Source organism: Triturus cristatus, chromosome 2_2, assembly GCF_964204655.1.
Source record: "Triturus cristatus chromosome 2_2, aTriCri1.1, whole genome shotgun sequence".
Lineage (NCBI taxonomy): Eukaryota > Metazoa > Chordata > Amphibia > Caudata > Salamandridae > Triturus > Triturus cristatus.
Genome location: NC_140582.1, coordinates 179,116,359 through 179,141,865, shown reverse-complemented (window position 1 = coordinate 179,141,865; position 25,507 = coordinate 179,116,359). Strand labels below are relative to the sequence as shown.

Below are 25,507 nucleotides of genomic sequence, written 5' to 3'. Positions count from 1 at the left end.
AATCTCGCGAACATGCCGGAAAAAAACTTCCGCATCTTCGCGATATTTCTGCTTGTTTGCGATAATTTTAAACATTCTCGCGATAATTTGCGAAGGTTAATTCCGCAAATTCCGCCCACCCCTAGCTGATGCCCATCTTGTACGGTTGTTGCTTGAGAGGGAAACTTTCAATGCTGCCAAATGCTCCACATTGTTTGTGAGATTGCACACATGCTTGGACTGATGCTGCAAATGCTGTCTATGTTATGTGCCTGCAAGGGAACCTTACATTATTTCTGACCAGATAGGTATGTATTCTATGGATGTGAGGACATCCTACACTCCTGCCTCACAATGTACATGTTTGATGTATGGAAACCTTACAATGCTTGTGAATCAAATTCTCACACACAACCCAGTGCTGTTCCGTACACTTGTACCATATCTGACTGAAATACTGCTTGCATCTTATATCTAAGGTAGGTGTTAAATAGTGCTGCACAGTGCCAGTGCCACACTTGTTCCATGTCTTCGAAGGTAGCTTGCACTGGCCCTGTAATACCACCCTTGTTCCGTTTCTTTGAAGGAAGCTTGCAGTGGTCCTGCAGTACTGCCCTTGTTCCATGCCTTTGAAGGAAGCTTGCAGAGGTCCTTCGGTACCATCCTTGTTCCATGCCTTTGAAGGAAGCTTGCAGTGGTCATGCAGAAGCACCCTTGTTCCGTTCCCTTGAAAGAAGCATGCAGTGGTCCTGCAGTAGCACCCTTGTTCCGTGCCTTTGAAGGAAGCTTGCAGTGGTCCTGCAGTACCACCCTTGTTCCCTGCCTTTGAAGGAAGCTTGCAGTGGTCCTGCATTAGCACCCTTGTTCCGTGCCTTTGAAGGAAGCTTGCAGTGGTCCTGCGGTACCACCCTTGTTCCGTGCCTTTGAAGGAAGCTTGCAGTGGCTCGAAGCAGCGCACTTGTTCCAGATCTTTGAAGGAAACCTGCACTGGCCTTTAAGTGCCAAACTTGATCCATCTCTTTGACTGATGCTTGCACTGGCCCTGCAGTACCACATTTTTTCCATATCTTTGAAGAAAGCTTGCACTGGTCCTGCAGTACCAACCTTTTTCAGTGTCTTTCAGGGAAGATTGTGACACACTTGTCTCGTGTTGGATGTCTTATGCATGTGAGACAAGAACCCCTTGTGCTCCTGCTTCCTGTGTGCCATCAATGTCAGTATGATTTTGGTCTGACCACAAGACTAGTTTAGCTGACTGACCAGCCTCATATTTTTGCAAAAATAATACATAATCTTGCGTACAGAAAATGGGCTTAGAGTAAGCCCACTTCAGTTATTCATCGGACAAAATGTCATTAACATAATTATTCAGCTCTTCAGAACAGCATACCTACTCTGCAGTGGATTAGCCCTCTTCAGCAACTATCTTTGCCGCAAATATTTGGCTCTACCCAGTAAGACAACCGCTGGTCTTTAGGATGTCAGGCAGTCTGAGTAACAGTATTTTGCCTACTTACTCTGAATCCTGAGGAGTCCACCCTCTGAAAGATATTTTCTTTAAGTTCATCCCCAGCAGCTCATGCAAATGCAGACTAGTGCTAACTGAGCAACGAGAGTACCAGCAGCTGCGCTACCATTGCTACTGGACCACAACGTTCTTATGTGGAGAACCACGCATCACTGCTGCAAGCTTCAAAACCAGGCAATCATCCTGAAACTGTATTCTGCATGCTCTGCTTACATTCGTTTGGTGTTGCAGAATGGCACACCAGTGTAAAGCTTTTATATTGAAGCCTATGTCCTCAACATATAGCTGGCAGTTTTCTTTGTTTTCTTTATTAAGTTTAGCATATGCTTGAACTACAAAAAAATCAGCCACCTTTCTTTTTAGAAGGCAAGTGGGACTTTTTTTAAAGCTAAGACTCTTTTCCACAAATGTCCACTATGCTCAGACTCACATGGTCGACAGTGCTGGTCCAAGTGTGACTTATTGGAGATTATATAACCTCCGTGGACATTCAGGTTTCAGTGTAGATTACCTCAATAGCTTTGAACTGTACTAGTGACACGATGCACCAGATACTCAACCTGTACCTCCTATGTCACCATCAATCCAAACTATGCTCCTTCCTAGTGAGCAGTGTACTTTGTGAGTGTAGAATAGCCGCCATGTTTATTGAGTGCATTATGAGGGGCGAGCCTCTGAGAAGAAAGGATTAATATTGTATTTTGTGAGTGCAGAGTAAGTGGTCTACCGGGGGAACGTTGTACCTATGTGAGTTCAGCATGAGGGATGTGCCTATGTGAGAGTATCAGTGGTAAAGTGTGGTCCCTGCATGCGGTGTCTTTGTGTGCATGGACTTTGCAAGGGCCAAACCTGTCGGCTTTGTTAATGCTTTTTAGGCATATGGCTAGGACATGCAGAGGGTGTAAATACAAAAATGTGTGTATGAGAATTGCAGTGAGTTCTGTTATAGGAGGTTGAGGAGTGTTGAGGCAGCTGAGAGGCTGAAATGTCACCCTTGTGAGGAGGCCCAGTTACTTTTCTTGCACTAGGGCCAATGGAAACCTAACTATGCCACTGGGTTGCATAGGCTTAAATCCACCTCATGCCTCTTTAATCCACTGCCAGACACTCCCTGCTCCTTTAACTCACTATTGCAGGTTCCTGCTTTCTCCCTTTGTGATTTTTTTTCTATCTTTCTCATCTTTTTTTGTACTCTTAGTAAATTTCTGATGCAGACTATTAAGTACCGGCCCCCAAAAATAAATACCATTGGCAACCACAAGCTGAAATTAATCAATGCATACTCGGGTGGAAATAAGAATGACAAATGTAGTTTACAACCTGAGGAATTGCAGACCCTGGCATGGCAATAATGCTTTACACACGGGGGCAATGCAGACACATCCATAGCTTTAAGGACTTGAGTGGCGGAGAGAGGTTTGGAGATTAAGGGTGTGTCAGGAGGAGCACGGGGAACAGGACTCGCTCCCATGTCCTGCTACTCCATTCACAGGACGTGGACGGCCCCTTTAATTGTCCTTTGATGAAGCGGAAGGAGGAGCCCAGCGGCATGACGTCGGACCTTGCCCTCCTATCAGAGGAAGATGCCAGTGTAAAGGGAGGAGCAGCAGTGCACCGGAGAGAGCAGACCGAAGAAGCAGAGAGAGGGAGACAAGCGTCGGAGAACCCGTGGAGAGACCAGTGCACCGAAGAAGAGTCCGGAGCCCCGCAAGAGGAGCCAGAGAAGCGGGCCACGCCAGGAGGCCAACGACCCCACGTGTCGCCCGCCACACTCCAGGAGGAGTGTGACTGGAGCAGGTACGTCGTCGCATACAGGGCTTCACTAAAGCACTGGGAGGGAATGGGTAACTTTTGAGGGTGGACACCATTTTCCGTTCTATACTTCGTTTTCTTTTTCACGTGGTAGCGGTTTCCGGTGATCCCTCGCACTCCCTTCCCTGGGTCTGAGATACCGAAGTACGTCCCACTGACAAGTGGTTTCTTTTTTGTTGTCTCTTTGACTTCCATACGCCCAAGACCGGCTGGAGAACGACGGAACTCCCTGCATACCAACCTGGCCTACCCCAAACTGGTGAACTACAGGAATGACTCCTGGCAACCAAAACTGATTTCAATCAATCAATCAATAAATACTTTATTTCGGTTCATTTACAAACCATAAAAGTACATATACGTTATAAAATACATATCACACAAGAGACACGAGTAAACACATTTCAGGTAAAGTGCCGAAAATGAATAACTATACATTCTTCCCCAAAATAAAGTCATTACTGAAGATGAAGACATAAATAGTGCAAAATACGCAGTGAATCATTACTGGTCCAGACAGCAACCAAAACTGATTTCCTTTTTTCTTGAAAACTAATAAACCGCATCAAAAAGAACCCCGCGGCGTCTCTCCTTTCCTATTGGGTTAAACCTTCGCTTACACTAGCCTTCCCCACTGGGGTCCCTGACAGAGTGCTTTACATAGTAAACCATGTTGAATTCTCAGCGACACAAGTACCTCGCATTCTGGCGCACAGTAGAAATTGCTATGACAATGATGGTTTACATTCAGGAAGTCGAATGTGCAAAGTAGGACAAGCCTTCATATACATGAAGACATGTAAAACCTGTCTAGGTAGTGAGCTACACACTTACAGAGAAACAGAAAATAAATGTGGCATTGTTGTTTTGGTGTGATGGGGTAAATTAGAACCTGTTGTATCATGACGTATTTTACACCCTAGGTCCAATGTGTAAACTGGCATCATAATATATTATTATCTGTAAGAAAATGGATGATTCTACTGTTTAAATTCGAGCTTCCAAGATATGTATAAAGGGGGAAATAAGTCACCTGCACCAGACTTAATACCTTGAAAAGCAGCCCTGGTACCCAAAGCAGCTGCCAGCACAATCAGGAGCTTCTGGCACATTAAACATCCCCCTTCCACCATAACCAATGCTGATATCCTAGAGCAAAGTGATCGCAACTTATAGGTGAATATTTTTAGGCAGTTCTCTGGCAAATTTGAGTAGCACCCAGGCGGTGTGGCATACTGTGCATCACATAACTAGCCACATCCTGAAAATTTCCTTATGCACCAGGCCACACCCTGCTACATTTGATCAAGACTGTATCTTGGATAGAACCAGTCGTATGTTAAAAGCACCCTGGCAAACATCCTAATCGATTCTCATAGGGTTCGACATATTCTCACGTTAAATGTGGAGGTCATGAATTGGCACAGAAGCGGCAATGGGTGTTATGTCCTGACACACTATTGAAAACCGCTGCTATTACTCCTGGACAATTATTCTTGTCTGTCCTTACGCATAACTCAAGGAGTACTGAGTAGTAGTCCTTCATACAGAGCTGAGATTTGATCCCAGGAGAGAAGCAGATCTTAGCAGTTTTAGGGTAGACTGAACAACGACACAATGCAAGATGACGCTCTCTGGACAAGTATTCGCCAGAAAGATACGATCAATGGCTCTGTCTTGCATTGGAGGAGCTTTTCTATATCCATCAGGTTTACCTGCAGTGGTATCTTAAGCTAGTAGTTATTATTACCTGTCTACATTTTAGGTTGCAGCATTAAAATGTTTAGTAAAAAAGAAGATACCTTGACCAACTTACTGTAGCTGTGTTGAAGGAATAGCAAAGCCTTTGGCCCTGTACTCGAAGGAGCCTGCCTCTGGTTTTTTCATGTTCATTTCTTCTGGCAGAACGTCTTTGAGACCCCCCCCACCCCCGCCCCCTGCACTTTGCCAACCCATCATGCTTTAAGATACAATCCTTTAGATCAGGCTTAAAGCTCACCTGTAATTGGCTGCCTAAACAAATGTAAATGTAAATATTGTATACTTGTAAAGCGCACAGCTGCCCCAGCAACGGGGCGTTCCGGCGCTGTAAACCGCTGGGGAACCCATCCTGGCTTTCCCTGTGAGATGGTCCCTTACTGGGCATCTCCAAGGTGAAGACAAGCATCCCCGGCGCTGATGGGGCCGTAAGTGGAGATTAAGCAAGCTATTGCCCAGAGTTGCTGAGTGGGATCCATGGTTAGAGTAGGCACCGAGGCGAGAATTATCGAGTCCGCTGACCTTGGCCCAAGACCCTGCCGCGTCGGTTCCGGGTCTGCCGCCTCTAACCAGTGAGCCACACCACTCCACTAAAAGGCAAGATCTTCATGCACATATTATACACAGATACCACAAACGATACTTTAAGGCCCAAAAAGCATTTTGAATCTGGCTACTATAGACTCATTTACTGCAAAGTTGCAGCACAGAATAATCACTGGCACATTCAGAAGCTCTTTTCTGGACCACTATCAACCACAGGTAGTTGAGCCTCTTAGATGCTGCTACAAATACTTTTCTGAACAACTCCGTCACTGGTGATGAGAGAAGCGATGCTTTGGATGACATTTTTAAGTATTCATCAGGTCCTAATCAGTGTACAGAAGATGCAACAATATTTTACCAACCCCCTTTGTATCTTTGTGGATTTATGTTTAAACTCCCATCGGCTACTCTTTTAACAAGATAAAATAAAGCATAGTCCTTCTGCTGGGCAAACCTTCTCACATCCCAGTGACTCGAAGATTTTGCTAAGTTTATTTATTTATTTGCTTGGGTTGATAAAAATCATCACAAATTAACTTAAAGTTCAAAACTCATACAGTACAGAACCAAATACAAAGGAAAAAGTGTATACACCAACATATTCTGCGTAGGCCTTAAAAACAACCATTAAAACATGAATTTCATGAATGTACACTGCTTAAACAGCTACCAGAAAAACAGTATAAAATATATGTCACTTCATCCATTTACACACCCTTTTATCCAATTGTGCAATGCAAAATAGTAACAGAGAAGGACACCTGTATCAATCACATGCTTTACCAAATTGTATAAGTGTGTATCTCAATTAACTGTTGACAAGTTTCAATGTAGTGGCATCCGGGCAGCCATAAATCTGACAAAATTGCATGAGAGTTGTGGGTGTGCCCCACTTAGACATGGACTCAAAGCCACCCTACAAGATCTTATTTGTAAAGTGTTAAAGTGCTTGCGTAAAAAGTGTCTACAGGTGTTGGTCATGCTTGGGCGCAAACACAAAATGTGAATTGCAAATTCTTGTTTGTAAACCACATAGGCAGCGTGTTTGTTTTGGCCAGCTATGCTCCTAGTGTGGGATCATGTCTTTATTGGGAAGGTCACCCATCCTTAACATCATGAAATTTAACTTAATGCAATATGAATACAAGGTTTTCAGATTTGACTGTGGATGTAGGCAGCCATAAGACTTTATACCCATCTAGCAAGCTTTATATACATTCAAACCTTTTTCCCTCTTCTATCCCTCCTCTGTCCTTCTCAATGCAAATAACTGACTAACATTTCCACCACTCCAATTACTTTCATATTTCACTGTACTAATTCTCACCACTAATCCTTTATGGGTTCCTGAGTAGCGTGCTACTTGCCGATAAGTGCTTAGACGTCTTGTCTGGGATTGTAAGCGCTATACAAATGCAATTACAATCTATGCATGAGCTTTCGTGATCAATAGTTTTTTGCCCTGAAAGTGTGAGGAAAATTTCACTGCCTTATTCACCACTTGTTTAAAAGAATGACCCGTGGCGGCAGAGGCCCAAAGTGAAGTAAGCCCTTCGAAGATTTTGTTAGGATTATATGGTCCATAACTGAAGAACCTTTTTGGGAGCCACACTGATGAACCATGCCCACAACTGCCTAGGAAGCAGGCAGAGGTGGTAAAAGGGAGACTGCTTTGTGGAAATGAAGGTGAAAGGTGGAGAACAGAAAGGACAATTTCTCGGTCTGGTATATTTGCATTCATAGCCCACACCACAGAGATGGCATTAAGAGTGACAAGCCTCTCTGTCATTTAATCAGATTTTATATCTGAAATTAGATCAAAAAATTGCAAAGGCTTTTGAAAACCTGAGGGAAGGAGGCGTCAGCTCTTGTCAATTAAGCCTCGCGCAGAGGCAGTTAGGGGGCGGAAACTGATTGGGAAGAACAGTAAAAGAGGGGCGAGAATGTCTCGACATGTTATCTATTGCCCTCAAAAACAATGTAAACCAGTGGGAAGAGAAAGGATGGGTTACCTCTGCAGACGATAATAGACTCTCAGGAAAATTGAGTCTTCGATACAAGTCTGGTCAACTGTGGCCTCATCTGGAGAATAGAGCTCAGGTCTGCAAGCCACGCCGACACAAGAATAATTAAAGATGGAGGCATGGGGTGAGAAAACGATCACTGGTGAAAACCGCACCTCACAAGAGCAGAGACCTAAGGAACCACACATGCGCAGTGGAGTGGGGTGAATTGTGATGACATCTGAATTCCTATGAACAGGAACTGTGAATAAGGTAATTTTTTGTGGAACAGAACCTCGCGGTTCCAGGTGGGTAAAGCATGGAGACTGGGGTCTAGTGTTTGAAACAAACAAAAAAACAGTGTATTTAATTCGAGTGTGGGGGAGAGAAAATATACAATCATATCAAAGTTTTGAACCAAGCAAATATAAGTGAAAGAGAAAAGTTGACACATTTTAGAGCATCACTGCCAACTATAGAGAGACATGGACAACAAAGCTTTTGTTCGTACTCAATTTTGTATAATTGTGAGTACTAGTGCTTTGCTTTGCGCGTTTTGTTGGCTAAAAGTTTATTTGCTCCAATAAACAAAAAAAACAAAAAAACTGGAACGTGGCTCGTTTTTTCGTTTTTGATAATTTTATCTTGATACTGTGTGACTTTTAACAAAATGTGTACATTTAATAAACTTGTTAAATGTAAAAACGTCGCCTCAAACAAAAGATGACATGTTCATGTAAAATCCTAAAAGCGTTCCAGTAGCTGCAAAACGTTTTTTTGGTAATTTCGCTGCTTTGTCAACGAGAATTGGCGTCAATTTTCTGCATCACTTCAGCCGGAAAAAAACTGTTGGGTTCTAATGCGCGTCCAGGCGAGATCCAACAGTATTCCCATCTAATTCTCACACCGGTCTACTTCCGCCACCATGTGGGAATTTGAGGTATTGCAGATTTAAACATTCAATATGATATTGCAATAGCTTGCTGCTTCCTACTGAACCGCCTAGCGGCAACTTATTTTATCAAATGTGAATCGTCAGTGGCTCCAAATACATACGCGACCTCATCACGAACATAAAGTACAGTCTTCAGTTGCTGTACATTAGCTACCTAATTCAAAAAGATTCCTTGCGAAAAGCGCAAGAGGTCCTAAATGAGTAAGTAAAGATATTTTCGCCTGCGTACTATGTAGCATTCAAACGAAATACTGCCTTTCGTATCGGTTTACGACAGAATGTGGTTTATTATTTTCATGAATAACAGGCTTTCCTTTCTTTTTTAGCGTACATGTGAACTACTAATACACTTTAAAATGCGTTACTACATACTTTTGTTTTAAATTTAAGTTGTATTGATTAAATCTATCTGAAATTATATATTCAATTGAACACTGATAGAGTAGAAGAATTTAGATTAATTAAATGCCATATTTTACACTAGACATTAACACAAGAATGCATAATGGAATGAAACGTAGGAAAATGTGCCTTTTCTTAAACATGCAAAATCAACATATAGCATGATTTTTGCAGTAAGCACTCATCTCTATCGTATTACGCTACTAGGCTAGACTAGGCCTCTCCCGTTTTATAACTTTCTGTGAATTTTCTTTTTTAATAAATAAATGGTATTAGGAAATGCTGAACAATGCTAAATTATTTGATAAAGGATTCAGACTTGACTGATTAAACGTGTCATCTCTGTAGAACATGCGGACTTTAAAAATGTGTTTCTTCTTTTCCGAAGCTACATGTTCTCATCAAAATTCAGTTTTCTAGCTGCCATATATGCACAATGATGAATGCTGAATAGTGTATTAAAACAATAATGCTTATATGAAGATGTGAATCTCATGACTTAATCATGTAGGTTACAACTAAAATGTTTCTGCCCTTTGGAATATCATTGCTATGAAGTGGAAAACTCATTAGTTAATAGTTTAGATTGTAGGGTTCTCATGGGAACTCGGAGTGAAGATAACGCACATGAATGCTTCACAACCAAGTAGAGACATGTAGATAGCACCTTGCCGACTTCGTACATCTACCGTGGAATGAAGAAAGAAGCAGCAGACCATCTGCGATCCTTCTTCATTGGCTTATGATGACCTAACACCAGCATGGATTGTTACATATCTTTTGTGCTTACATTATATGTGTTCCTAGATAGAATTAACGCAGTGCAGTCCAATCTGGTCTAGTCCATTCTTTAGCGACCAACGTTTTTCCCTTAACACTTTGTACCTCATTCGCTGTGACCCACTGCAAACGGGAATTTCCGTCGCCTACTACTTTGTGGGTGTCTATTTACTTCAATGATTATGGCTACTGATATGACTTTTCATAGCTTAACTTGGAACAGTTGTTACTGCGACTGTTTGCTGATGCGGATTCCAGACAAGAGACTCAGACGAGTTTCTGGAATTACTCTTCATGAGGAGTTCGGCTTCAAACTGATTCTATTTCAATGCTCCTTTCAATCTTGCTCTTTTCCAAAAAGACTCTTTATGGGCTCAGTTTGGTTAGAATCTCCTTAGAGTAGAGCAGAGGCGCAACTAGAGCCAAATTTCGGGGGGGGGGGGGGGCTAAGCAAAAAATTTCGGGGGGGGGCTGAATCTTTCAAGCCATAGGCAGAGTGGAGCTGCAGGGGCTCTTAGAAGGGGTGAAACAACAGCGAGGCCTCATTAACATGCAAATGGTCTTTTAAAGACCTGTGAAGTGCTCGGGTGAGGCTGTGTGCACGCCCGGGAGCTGTCTCATCCCGGGCTGCCACACGCGACAGGGGGGGGGGGGGGGGGCTGAAGCCCTGTGAGTCCAATGGGTGTTGCACACCTGGAGTAGAGTATGGTTTACATTCCTTTATGGAACACACTGTAATTATCTTAATTGACTCCAACCATGATTTTCTTGATATTTCTGTAAACGGATTTACCTGATATTCTAACTGAAAAGAGAGACCAATACAGTATACTAAACTATAAGCGATAAAGGCTTTTGCCTGATCCAAAACTCTCATTATTGACTGAAATAAATGACTACATTTATGATGTTTATTGAAATTATTATGATTGATGCTCCATGCTAAAACAGTGGCAAAGATCCATTGCAGAGAAGAAGAATTTGGTGCGGAGCTGGAGACCACTATTGTAAGTTATGGGTTGAACTGATTAAATTAAAGAAAGCGTTGCCGAGCCAGAAATACTAATAAAAGAACAAAACACACACAAATCAAATCACATACTATCACATCTACTGACATCATGTAAGAACTAGTGTACTGACATCAGTTGATCCTCACCATAGCTGTTTATAATGGAATTTCCACTCAACAGAGAACATAGGCAGGCCAATTGGAATTATGCGGCGGGGAGGACCAATTTATGTGACAGGTTTGAGTGAATTATGCAACAAAAAAACTAATTATGAGGCATAATACAGGCCATTTTTTGACAGTATTACTTCATTATTTTGCCATATTTTCATATGGTAACAATCTCCTGGCAAAGGTTTCAACTCCCAAGATCCAGATTAACACTAAAACACAGCAATAAGCAAATTGAAAGTGACCATTCAATATTTGCAAAGGGCTTTCCAATGAGTGGCAACATGTGTTTCTGCCTTTTTAGTAAATTTTGATCCGTTTGATGTAGAAACAATTTTGTTTCATTGAAATTTGCAGAGTATGCAACAGAAAATGGATTATGTGGAAAATGGGGATAATCCATACCTACACGGAAAAAGCAGTGGCCACAGAATCACATAATTCCAGTAGCCTGAAACAGAGTCTGAATACAGTAAGATTTATCACAAAAAGCACCACTAAATGCACACCAACTTTTTAGGACTAAAATCAAATTTTGTGACCCAACCTATGTACTAATAGGCCAGTTCACAAAATCATCATTCGGAGTGGGTAACAATTCGACCCTACCTCATCAGTATTCAAAAGGTAGGCTGCAAATTGCAACTCAGTCCAACTGGATGTCATCCCTGGGTTGCTTGCCTGCTGGAGGCAGCAGACCCCCATGTCTGTGATTGTATTCACATAAAGTATTATTGTTATTCCTTTTTAATGGAGCCCATTTTCCTTAAAGGAAATGCGTTTGCATTTTGGAAAACAAATTCCTGTACCACCGCCCACTCATTCACAAAAGTGTAAGGGTCCCACTCCTTTGAGAGGTCGACAACCTATCAATGGTTTGTGAGCAAAATTGCGGCGTCTATAGGTTTGCAACTCCAAGCCCATGAAGCAAGCCTGCAACAATTCAAAAACTGTGCCATGAATGGAATAGATTGACCAAGCTAAATTCCAATTCTGAAGTCCTGAAAAACATTGAGGGGAAACAGAGTGAGAGTTTTGGGGGCCCTGCCAACCTCCACCAATGAGAACAATAAATCACTCGTGTGCTTTAGTGCTGACATCTTTGGGAGTTCACGTCCTATTCGGACTGAAGTATATATACAGGGACGTTATAATATCTACCAAGTGGAATGGGTACCATTATTGTAGCCTTGGGCTGTCATTAACGTGACTGCAAAGAGTGAGGAAAAGCTCAATGAGTTCATGATCTTCCCTGATTTGCCATGTTCAACTTGAAGCACACGTCAAACCTTTAAGTTATTTTTTTAAAGGAGTTAGGTCCATCAATGTTTCTTTGGAATTCATTAAAGTGATAGTAAATGTTTCTGTGAGGGTGTCTATCCATCAGAAAGTGGCTAAAAATGCTAGTATCTGTGAAGTCCAAGAACATTGGTGAACAGAGTACTTCCAGGCCATGAGTGCAGACTGGATCTGCTCAGTTGCTTTTGCCTAAAGTCATTTGGAATTCTGAGTTCCTGTAGGTTGTGATGATTTATTAGAGTGAATTTTTTCTCTTGTTCATTTTCTAAAAGGAGGGAGTGTAAACCTTTATATTTTTTGAATGTGCCTTACTAGGTAAGGTTTCATGAAAACTGAGTAGTTCCCTATTGTTTGTTGTACTAATAAAAAATATTTTTACCCTAAAGAGCACTGCTGAGATTTGGGATTTTCCACAAAGTTAAACTATTTGTGTGTACCCATTTCCTGCCCCTCCCCCTGCTTACGCCCATGTTCCAACACTGAACTTTGAACATAGGGTCTTAAAAAGTGCCCCATATGCTGATATTCAAAAACATATGTTCGATTTAGAGGCATGCATGTTCCCTTTGTGTATCTTTCCAATAACCATTCTCACAAACCATAGCTCATTTTTGTATATTATGTAATACATTTCACAACGGTGAATACAGCCCCCTCGTGTGATACAATAGGGAGATTGACAGCTGGTGGCACCCATGTGCTTGTATGTGCACTGGTCTGCAGTGATCAGATCTATGGAAGGGGAAACACTGAGAATTCCTGCGGGTCGCCCAGGAATCACAGATCCTCAAGCAGTTGTACAAATCTCCACCACCCAGCTGATGCAATGATCCTGAAAATCAGCGGCGGTCGGCTCAGGTAAGCATGGTGGGGCGGGGCAGGGTGCAGCAGGGGGGAAGCCGACAGATGACGGAATAGGTATCATTTATTCATTCAATTATACCAATTCTGTCATCTGCACAAGGGTTGAAAGTAGACCAAGGCAAAAATTAAATTTCGTAAGCTAAATCGGAGTAATTTCATGTTGCACTTTTCACACAAAATTCCTGAAACAAAGCCATTATGTTGATGTGCGTAATTACTCGCTGTAAACATTCACAGTGAACGCACAACTTGCTGTAAAAATTCACCATGAATGCACAGGAACAGAATGCAAGAAGCTGTTTGTGGTGCAAAATTTGTCCTTGCAGCAAAAAATATCGCAATGATGCATTTTGCAAAATAAAATAACACAAAATGACAAATGTGTGTTTCAGACATGTAATTTTTAGGTCTCGCCTGACCCAGCGCATGCGCTGGTCTGGCGAGACTTATTGAGAGGGCTCCAAAAAGTGCTACCAGGCCAGCATAGAGCTACAGTGCATGTGCGCGGGCGCACCTGCCGCACTTTACCGCGATTACTTTCACTTTCGCGGCCGCAGGGCCGCTTTGCATAGCCAATAGGTCTCGCTTTTGGGACCTTATAAGTATTTAGTTACGCAACTGTTGCATAGCTAAACACTTATAAGGTCCCAAAGGCGAGACCTATTGGCTATGCCAATGCTTGTTCATAACTTGGATGGCATTTCGCTTAATTATGTAAAAGGAATTTACGTGAATTTCACACTCTGGACAATTGGAAATTCACTGCAATCCAGGCTGGATGACCTAAGATTTCTTTACCTCTTCAGCAGGCAAATTCCTAGAGGAGGACTATCTTTGGTGGTAGGATGTGTGCAAATCTAACCATACGCAATATTACTGGAAGGGACACAATGGGGAGGGAATGCAGTACAATCTAGAAAGGAAAACAAAAGACTTCTTTAGCTCTTCCCCAAGCCAGCAGAGGTAACCGCTAAGCTGGAGCTGGCTACTGCTAAAACTCCAATTTTAGAGCTTTAGGGCACAATTTTAGAGTCGGAGCAAGAAGCCAAGAGACCACTGAAAAGAGATTCAATGACAATACTGCACTGGGTTATGGAGTATCAACTCATGAAGAGTAATCATTGTATAGAATAAAATGAAACTATGCATCCCAGTCTCATGCGTATTTTACACTATGGAATTTTAATCAGCGGGAGGTGATTCCAATACCTTTATTTTGTGGATGTAAACATGCATGTACACACTGTTGAGAACCAGTTTAGATGCTACTGTGGAATCAACACAACTCATAGCTAACAAGATTAAAAATTGTTTATATACAAAATATTTGGTTACATTCTTCTCGAAAGCCTTCCCCATCACAGTGTTTGAAAAACTGAAATATGCGTGTTTTACCTGTTTGGCTGATGGGTTGCCAACCCGTGGACTTGACAGCGCCCGTTGGCCCGCTTGGCTTAGCAGATGTCGCGGATGCGATGTGGACAACAGCTGGTTTACTGCCGCCGTCTGGTCCTTTTGGCACACTTTTAGTGGAGGCAGCAGCATAAGATCCAGGCTGTGGAGGCTGTGGAGGCTCTGGGTAGTCACTGTTTAGAAAGAAGGAGTAACAGGCCTGTTAAAAACAAACCAAGATCTGCAGTGATGCCTGTATTATTCATTGCTCTTTGTTTTCCTTATAATGCCATCCCATACTGTTGTCAGTTAGATTCAGAAGACAGTTACCTAGTGGCAGACAGTCAAAGACAACTACAAGTGGTTGCAAATCTACAGTCCACTTAAAAACAGCAAGCACACACAACACAACAGCCATCTAACACCAAAAAAGCATCCCACAGGCTCCTGTGTGGGAAGTGGAAAGTGCAGACTGACATTGCTCCAGCAAGGGTATGAGTGTGCCGTCTGCCACCATTGGTTTAACTTTCTGTGACGCCACAGTGGTGTGAGTCACTAGAGAAAACACTGGGGAAAAACGCACAGGTACAGTCAGCCAGCACCATACCACGAGTTACTACCCATGCCTGATTCTTTTCTTCTGTTCTTGTGTGTCAGTTTGTGACTCAGGCCAGTTGAGCAAGAAATGGTTCAAGAAGAAATACGAAGACCACCACCACACAAGCTCCAGTGTTGGGATTGACTTGTCCGAACAACAAAACTCCAGGATGGCAATCAATCAGGCAATTTTCAAAAGAGACATCACTCTTAAAAGGCTGAGACCAAACGGTACCTCAAATAAGAGAATATATTGCTATTTCGTTCCTACTCTCTCAGCACTGCCGGTGTCCTATGCAAGTCTTTCCTCGTTAATGGTAGCGCATCATGGAGAACACAGATCGACCGCGATCTTACGGACAGTTAGGACTGGTAGGTCCCAGTACTTTTTAGTTTGATTTTAAAATCAATTTTATTTTTAAAAATGCACACTGGGATAAACTCCCATACTGCAAACACATCTGCTTCTACACCATTAAAAAAAATAACACAAATATCCAGTCAGGAATTCCACATATATTTTAGGGTGTAAATTACACCTGTATTGGCTTGAACAGTATATACACCCAGATCTCATTGGGCCATGTGAGGGTACTTGATCAGGGAAGGTAATGGAAGATCTGATCCCTTCCTCGAATGAGACAATGTGGCACCCTGCTCCAAGTCTGCTAGCTAATTTTTCGCCAACTCTCTCTGCCATCCTGGAAGCATGCCCGCAACCATTATGCCATGAGTCCAGCTCCTCCTTGGGCTTCTTTAACAGCAGGTGCCCTAACTTAACTTCTCAGACCATGTTGGCAGTGTCTACTAGACCCACACCCAGACCTGTCTAGGTGACTAGCTCACCACCACCACTCTCACATTCCAGCACTGATCACCAAGCCTAGGGAGGAGGCTGCAGGATCCCAGAGGTACACCTGATGGGTCAGGCACTTAACCTTCATGGAGTTCTCCGCATCTACTGGATGCTTCGCTGTGTACCAAAGGGAATAGGTTAGTGAGAGACCCAAAGAAGTGTGCCCATCTTGGGTGTGTTCTAGCTCCTCTCACTTTCTAGTACTTTTTCTTTATATTGCAAACTGATCTCAAAGTAGTTTCATTCGATCTGAGACCATAAAAACACAGATGTATTACACATCTTAGTTTATACAACAAACTGAAGCATGTGTAAAAATAAAAAGCAGATAAAAACCGTATTACATAATAATAGTGCATACATACTAAATTCATGACTGTAGGAAAAGTGCCAAACTGTCTTAACAAAAACTTTTCACTTAGCTACAGCCCAGTCTCTCCCTTAGCCTCACGGCATGGCTTATACACTTGGTAACTCAAAAACACACTAAAGGAGCGTTCAGCGTCAACAGACTTACAAAGGTTGATATTCACTTTTAATGGCCTCGTGATACAAATTTGGAATTTAAAAACATTTTCCTGGGTCAAACACTGATCTGCCAGAAATAAATAAATGCATCAATGTCCTGCTGAACACCAAGTCAAATGAACAAGTTGCATTCACCTCAGGTACTATCGTCGCAGGGAAGCCCATTCGCCCTTCAACTAGACCCATCCCAAAAGGATTGTGACCAAATCGACCCATTCCAGCTAAGATTCAGCGTCTCATGAACACTTGAGAGTGGCTTATGCTCTGAGAGATGCCTTAAAGAACTCGCATATCTTGTGTTCTTGAAGTCTACAGTAGTAGTACACGTTGGTAATTTTCTGGTTGTCACGTGAGCAAAGTGCACCAGGGCTCACCATTTCCTAGGTACAGAAAGCAGGGGATCGCAGAAGGGTTTCTCGAGTCTGTGCATGCTTTTCAATGCCCTTAATACATATGGGAATCTTGCATGATTGACTATGGGGACTCTACCTTGAATTCTTCTGGGTTCCTTCAGAAGCAGAATTACTAGGGGTTACACGGAGTTCCCCAGATATAGGCACAGAAAACTCGAGGTCTGCAATCTCTGATTCTACACACCCACATCTGGGGATTACGAGTTATTTTCAAAGTACGGGGAATAATACGCAGTCCTGTGATTACCAGGTCCAATTCTGTTATTTTTCTTCATTTAACTAGAAATAAAGGGCCCAGATACACACAAATCTACCACTCATTTGAAGCAGGTGGGAAACGTAAGCCCTGGTGCAGAGGATGATTGAGCACGGGCAGTGGGTGTCCAGATCAGGCACAATTCCAGCTGGCAACTGGCAAGAGATGTTTCTGCTACCCCCGTCCTTTAATAGGCAGGTGGCAGCCCGATGCAGCAACTACTTAGTAGTAAGTTATTGCCAAGAATTAGAGGGTCTGGATTTCTGGTTCAGAGATACCAGGAAACAGGTGTACTTGCCTGGAGCAGTACCCCACCTGGAGCCATATTACAGACGGTGCCCCGGGGTGCAACGGGTGTTTGCACCCACTTTGTGCGCACCAGGGATAATACCAATGGCGCTGGCGCTTAAGTGCGCCAGCGCTAGCAACAGAGGGTGTTCCCTCATTTGCATAGAGGTGTGCCCTATGCAAATGAGGGAATTCCTTTGACTCTGCGCCTGCTCCATATTACAGACACGGGCGCAGAGTCAAAAATTTGCAATCTGAAAATGTCAAATTAATGTAGTTTCTCAGTGCACTCCATGATCAAATGTTCAACAAAATATAATTGTGTGCTACTCCAATCCGTTACACTGTGTCTTGCAGTGCCTTTTGAAAACAATTGAATGTCAGGTCTGGAGAACCAATCCCCAATGGATGTGTGCACTTTCACACTGAAACTTTAAGAGTTTCTCCTCCAAAGTTAAAAAAAAAAATTCTTGTTTGATGAAATAATTCATTTATTTCTTCTGCGATTAAATCATCACTTTTTAATGAAATCTTCTTTTGTATATTTCATATTGAATACATTCAATAGATCATCCAAAATCAAACCGCCATGATTTTTTTTACAAAGCCCAATGCATTTCGGGTCTGCGTTGACCTTTCACCGGGGGTCTAAAATGATATAAAACAATAACCATGTCAGTCCGTTTTCAATTCAAACTAAATTACACGAAAAAATAAACATTAATGATTTACTGAACGAGTGGTACCACAATATCATGCCTATTTCTTAAATCAGTCTGCTCTACCGATATCTAACCATTTGTATGCGTCCTATTTGCAGTAGGCTAACTCTGTTCTAAGATCTGTGAATACGAGAACTAAAGCTCTATCCTTTTGGTATATTATGCCCAACATTAACATCAATGTATAAAAATTTCACACAATTGTACGATTTCATGTCTGCACACTGAATTAAAGCAACTGCTTTTGGAACAAATGTTCCAAGGGTATTCAAGTGTAGTCATTAAATTGTTCTAGTTAGGCCACATCTCTGTGTAAAACGCCATGTTGTGCAAGTTGGAAGTCAACTCTGTCACTCACTTGTGTTTCCCCACTGCACACATCCTCGCACCACTGGTTTCGCGCCATACAGTCAAGCTCAAGGCATACTAGTTTTTTTCCATTGTTGTCAAACTTACAGAGAACCTTCCACAGTTCAGACGTAAACTTGTTACATGTAACTATTTTTTCCGTTTCTTAACTGGATCTATTTATTTGAAGAAATTCTTATTGTCAAATGCTTCTTGTTTGTAAGAACATCTCCGGATGACATTAGCATACAGGATGTTGAATAATTATTCCAAGAAATGGGATAGTGCTAGGGTAATTACGTTTATTTTTCATGTGCTCCGACTTGCTGAAAAAAAGGATACATTTACTCACATCACCATGATTCTGCAAAAATTCGGATTTCCAATACAAGAATTGTGTACAAAACCCCACGATTTTGGGGGTGATCCAGAAGGCTTTTCTGTTCTACCCGACATGATGCCCGATTATTTCCTGATTTTATTGCCCACTGGGACTTGTAATATTTTGTGACTTTTGCATACTGTGTATAACTCTGCATCTGAGTTCCTTGTGGCAATGAATCTGTGGCACTAACGTTTGAAATTTGTAATAAAACCCTTTGAACTTTTCATTGATCTAGCACTCAGTTTATGATTGGGTAGGTTTCTTTCAATCCAATGATTTTAATGAACTACTTTGGAAGATACCTTAATACAGCGGCATACTGCATCATGAAATTGAGGTTGAACACAATCTCTGATCCAGTAAATTATAGGAGGATTCATGGAGGTAAAATTTTGGGGTGCCTAAATATCGGGGTACCTTTTGCTCCCAAATAATCTACGAACTGTGTTTTCATAATTCAATAGTTTTAAGTACATCTAAAATGTAAACACACACATATATATATATATATGTATATATATATATTCACTTAAAAAAACCATAGGTTTCACACATGTTAAAGTTAGCTGGACATTTCACTCGTAAAAAACCATTGAAATTCCCCTGTTATAGTTAGTTCAGATAACTATAACTCGCGCGCCCGCAATCCACTGCTGATGACGTCACATATTACATCACTCATGACATGGTCAGTGGCATCCGTCATGACATCCCTGATGACATCATCCTTGTGATAGAGTGGCGGTCGCGCGAGTTATAGTTATCTGAACTAACTATAACGGGGGAATTTCAATGGTTTTTTACAAGTGAAATGTCCAGCTAACTATAACATGTGTGAAACCTATGGTTTTTTAAGTGAATTTGCAAGGTTTTTTAAATGCTAATTCCTAACTATAACGTGTGTGAAACCTATGGTTTTTTAAGTGAATTTGTAAGGCTTTTTAAATGCTAAGTTATGTATGTTTTATTATATTTTTTATATATTTATTTTACAATAAGCTACCTATGTATATAGTTATAGATTGACTGTATCCTGTAATATGGAATGGCTCGTTTAAAATGTATTTTTTGGGGTTTTTTTAAGGATTTTCACCGTGCGTGCACCCCGCGATTTTTTGAAAAAAAAATAAATGTTTTTTTCACCCTTCGGGGTCCTTCAGGGACCCCCTGACAAAGGCTAGGGGGTCAGGAACTCTCTACCCTGCCCCCTTTTCACGTTCTCCACCTTTCTTTTTCACTGTCACACACAAAACACACAAAATGGCGGCCGACATTTCCTGATTTCGACCGATTCGAATGTTGACTGACATGAATCCACCAATCAGAATTACGCTCGCGCACGTTAAGGTGCGCGCAAGGTGCGCGCACGGTGCGTGCTTATAGATATTTATGTGCTTTTAACTGCAATTTTCTCAGGCACTACTGAACAGATTGACACCATATATGCAAAAGGCACATGCCTGACCTGAGGACCACCTTGTTGCCAAATTTAAAGTAAAATGTTCAGCCGTTCGGGCTGTACCTTCGACTAAAGGTCCTATGGGAAAATGCATGGGGAAAACGTGTTTTGGGACCCCCCGTTTTTCTCAGCCCCCGCTTGACGAATCACCCCGAGACTTTCAGGGTAGGAGCTGAGCGGAGCGCCCCATTAGTTTTGAAAATTTCACGAGGATTCGTCAACCAGCGCCAAACTTATTCAAAATAGAATTTTCATATTTCCTATGGAATCGCGGTCCTAACTATAACTATCTACTGGCGACCGCCAGTAGATAATATATACTTACTTGCTGGAGATGGTAAAACAAAAGGGAAGAAACGAATAGTGTTAAAATGGTCATCCAGTTTGGAATCTCCCACAACCCGCATTTCAGAATGTTCATTTGTTTGATAAAGTCTGCTTATGTTTTGAGACCTATTTTAGAATCATTCACTGGATGGCCCCTTTAAATAATCCAACTTTTGAATTCAGTTCACATATCCAACAGGCATTTTTGAAGATTATTTATAAAAAATAAAAAAAACACTGAGCATGACAGTACTGTCCTCAAAGGATATACTGTACCCTCTCTGGAATCAGTGTAGCAGAAACCATGTCTTGGCTCTGGGATAAAACAAACAGCACACCACAGCACAAGAGGGAAGAAAAGGATCACATATTTAAATGGTCTATTCTTTTACATAGTGCCTCCTGTGGAGTGGTTGATCTCCTGCAGGACCTGCCCCAGGTCTCTGCAGGACCCAAACTGTGGTTTCCAACAGGTGTGCAATCTTAGCTTACTCAAGGGCTGAAATAGCTAAGCACACCAAAGATTAATGTGCTAAAACAGCTGCACTCTTTAATTTTGATAAATGTGTTTATGGTCATCCAGGTTAAACACCAAGACTAAACAGAGAAAAAATACTAACCTTTCCATACCACACTCTAAAAGACAATGTGCCTTAACTTTATTAGTAGACAATTTTACACTTCATTGTGTCCATTGAATAGATTCTCAGAAATCCTTAGCTGTGGAGTAACTAGTGTCTTGACTTCACCACTTGGAAACATATGCTGGTAGTGAGATGTGTTTACAACGTTGATAGAAATATCGGGAATTACATAATTAGTCGCATGCTTTGACATAATTTTCTTGGTGCCAAAAGTGAGGCCTGCAAACAGAGCTTTGACACTTTTTGGGTCGGTGAGGAGTGTTTTTGCAGAGCCAGCTCCCGTAACGAGGTGTTTCGTTGACAAATTGAAGATTTTAGTTGGCAGGCGCCAACCGAACTGCTTTCAGTACGTTCCGACACTGCTGCCAACTGTCCAGCTGGGGATTTGGGAGGTGATAATTGTAGATGAACTCATTGTGGCAATCAGTCAGAGTGAGTTCTCTGACCCAGGTGAGAGCAGAAGAGGCAGGAATGCAATCTGAAAGAAACCAAGACAGGTCCAAAAGAGCTAAGCAAACACTCCAGCATTCGTAATTAAGCCACTAACACAAACCAACTGCAACATCTGTTCTCGAAATATTTCCGACGAACAGATATCCTCTATTGCCTTTTGGCATTCTTAGTCTTTTCAGTCTGTGGCGTTGGAGAATAAGCTGAGGAAGTCTTCAAACAAAGTTTCTTTCAGTGTAACTCAGTACACGTATGCGGTACCACAGGCAAGACCTCGGCGTCCCACTTGTGTCGGCTAACTGTTCAAGGCCATTTAAGCAGCTGAAAAGAAGGAGGGAATCCTTACTTTCTACAGCAAACCGCAACATAAAATGGTATTTTTAAATTGGTATTAAGAACCCTTCAAGATTATGAAAGATGGTATGTAACATTATTAAGCCACCTGGGAATGTAAAAATGGTCCCCTCTTCAGAATAACATTGGCTTATCTGTGCCACTTGGTGCGGTGAACGACATGCCCCAAATTATCAATGCAGCACCTAGCACGTGCATGATGCTCTGGCCAGATAATTTTAATTCACGGCCTACAAAACTCCTCTTCCAACACAATCATCCAAAAAAATGTGCGTAAATGTGTTCTACTACTCCGATCCTCGTAATAGGAGGCATTTCTTAGCACATGTTTTTGGTGCTGCCCCTTAATTAGGTGCATAGGCCCACTAGTGTTAATTAATTAACCCGGTATTTGTAAGGCGCAAACTAATCACCCCTAAGGGTCTCAAGGCGCTGCGGGCCTTCGGGAAGATTAAGTGAGCTACTGGCCAGAGTCACATGGTGCTGGGCTGAGCTGCCTCCAGCGACGGGGATCGAGTCCATGCTCTGGAGTCAGCCGCCCTGGCCGCTGTGCCACACCTCTCCCTCAGTAACACAAATCATATTGTAGCCTTAAAGTACAGAAACACATGCCAAATGGTGGACCCTGCATAACATTTTTCAAACATTAACCTTTGGTGTCCAAGTTCAAGGCCACTGCAGTGCTTCTCATAACCTCTCAATCCATGGTCATTATTTTAGGTACCCGAAGGGTAATAAAATATTTATTGCACTCAATAAACCTGATATCAGGGAGTATTTCTCATTCTGGTAAATATTACACTTTATGAGTTAATATATATAATTGTTTATTGTTTGATTACTTAAAATCATGACAATTTGGAATAAAACAGACAAAAAATGTATGAGTTATGCCCCTCAAAATGGAGAACAACATGCAGACTTCGGTGCTTTTCACACTAATATTCATATGTCATGATAGCGGCAGTTTTGACCTGCCAATGGGTATCTGCAGAAAATGTTGGGGTACAGACTTTACTGCATCTGGTCATTACTGGGTGCAATAAACTCTGCACAACTCATAATTCCATCCACGGAGGTTTGCGCAGAGGCGGGAATTTTCCAGCCCAGTTGTAACCAGGGCCCATATGCGTTCCCAAACGTGTCTCAAGTGAATTCAAGAGCCCTTACATTTCGTTTAAGCAGCAGTGGAAACCCAAATCTCCATGTAGGAACCTGGTGCCCAAAAACTTTTACTAACCAAGCATTGAGTCTACAACAATTTACAGTAAGTTCAAAATATCAGCAGGGAAGTAGCTTCAGCTCACCTGGACAACTACTTGCTCACACTGCCGCCTGTGTCACACTCCAACTGCAAACAACAGCACTGCCTTCCACTATAGCCTTTGCAGAGGAACATGATATATGAAAGGGCTCCACTAAATAACAGGTCAGAAAGCAAATGCTGCTAACCCAAATTCCCAATACTGAATGAACGTACACCATATTTGAGCCCTTGTTACTGAACACCATAACGCAACAAACCATACCGCACAACGTCTTACTCGTCATCACCAAGGCATCCCATGCCACCATTTAACACCACATCAGCGATGATTCCAAATACCACCAGATCATGCCTCACATCAACCACCACATCGAACAAAACACCACAAAATACACCACCCTTCAGACAGCATACCTAAAAGTGCAACCCTAAACCCCACTACATACTGTAGCATGTATAAGCAGGCAAAATGGTAGGAGGACTGGTCGTCCAATGTTGAACACATACATGATTTCAACTGTATCACTCAGATAAAAAGAAAAAAAGTGAGACAAGAAAGTATTCTGTCGATGCTGATTCAGCTAGAAAACATTTAAGCCCGCTACGACATCTGACAAAGAACAATAAAAGTAGGATTTAAGTGTGACCAGTCAAGAAAATGCACTAACAACGTCTATCCAGGATGCTGCCTTGGACATCTAAAACTGCAACCCCTACTCAGAACAGTTTTTTTCAAAATGCAGAGAAATCAATGGCAAGCAACACTAACAATAATGGGTTGACGCAATGCATATATAATATATGGAAAAGTCATTTCACTCAATGGTTGCATCTGCATCACTGCAGTAACCCGTGTACTTACCCCTTAGCTTATTTATCCATCTGTTAGTATAAAAAATGTAGCCCTGTATTTCAAGTCACAACTTAGACATAATAAAAAATGATAAAAGTTTTTTACAGAATTTTTAACACATATAAGGGTGAACTCTTACTAATATCTGTGCGGTATGGGAGACTCAGGGGCCCGCTTCACATTCTGCAGTGGGGCCCCGTCATTTTACGTTATGCTACTGGTTCGAACTATTAAATGCATAACACATCTTTAAGGGAAATCTCTTTTCCCTTGATTGGAGGTTCTGCTCTGTCAGGGTTGTATCAAGTCCGACATTTGATAGTTGTCCTTGAACTGAATACACGATTAAGATGTTTTTTATTTTTTTTTATTTTTAGAAAAGCCAGTTTGCGGCGCCCAAGTGACAAAAGGATGCGAAACACTAATAGTTGACACATAGGAGCTCCACAACAACTATAAAAAAAAGTCTTTCTTATCAGCACAGAAATTAGCATCGTCTTGCTTCCAGCTCTGCGCAGCATGCTTTATCTATAGTTTACATTCCTGGCGTTGTCTCTGCAATTCTTGTCATGTCTGAAACTTTGCCGCTGACATGGGGTAAAGCCATGACTTGACACAGCATAACCTCAAACACATGGCTGCTGTGATCTTCAGTAACAACCCTGTGTGAACCGACTTCCTGCTGCTTGATGGAAAGGCCGCTTCTGGGCTGCAAATGCTCTACGCTAACAAACAACCATCAGCAGCGAGCGAGCGCACACCTAAGAAACAAGCATTGGCAATGCCAAAAAGTCTGGCTTAAAAGTGCCTCCAGTTAGTGTGTTTAGGCATTCAATAAATCATCATATATGACGTCTGTTACTCACCCTTGCACCCATGCATCGGTTTATTGACCCAATTACTTATTCTCATTCACACACATACCACCCACAATAAAAAAAGAAAAATAAACTCAGTAAGCATATGCAAGTTAATTAACAGTAAAAGTAAACACAAAAAACACACACAAAAAACAACAAAAAAACATTTCACTGCCTAAAAGCAGTGACCATCGTGCATTGATATAGCACATACTATTTTTTTTAAAATTTCCTACATGGGCACCATGATTAGAAGCAAAGAGTTGGCCAATCTGGAGCAGTAAAACAATGATACATAGTCCACAATACCATTCCAAGAGGGCAGCTCATCCCATTGATCAGTGATCAGCTCTTCCCCCGCAGCTCAGCTCGTCAGCGCTCTGCCCTTGGTCCCCACAG

General features: G+C 41.9%; 1 protein-coding gene across 4 annotated transcripts in view; it reads right to left on the bottom strand.

Moving 5' to 3' along the window:
* The window catches only part of PDLIM5 (PDZ and LIM domain 5), a 565,292-nt gene that overhangs the window by 154,940 nt on the left and 384,845 nt on the right, over nucleotides 1–25,507 (bottom strand). For all 4 annotated transcript variants that reach the window (XM_085641149.1, XM_085641152.1, XM_085641151.1 and 1 more), the window contains one exon: nucleotides 14,505–14,695. In XM_085641149.1, the coding sequence (XP_085497275.1) occupies nucleotides 14,505–14,695 (191 nt within the window). The remainder of the gene's footprint in view (nucleotides 1–14,504; nucleotides 14,696–25,507) is intronic.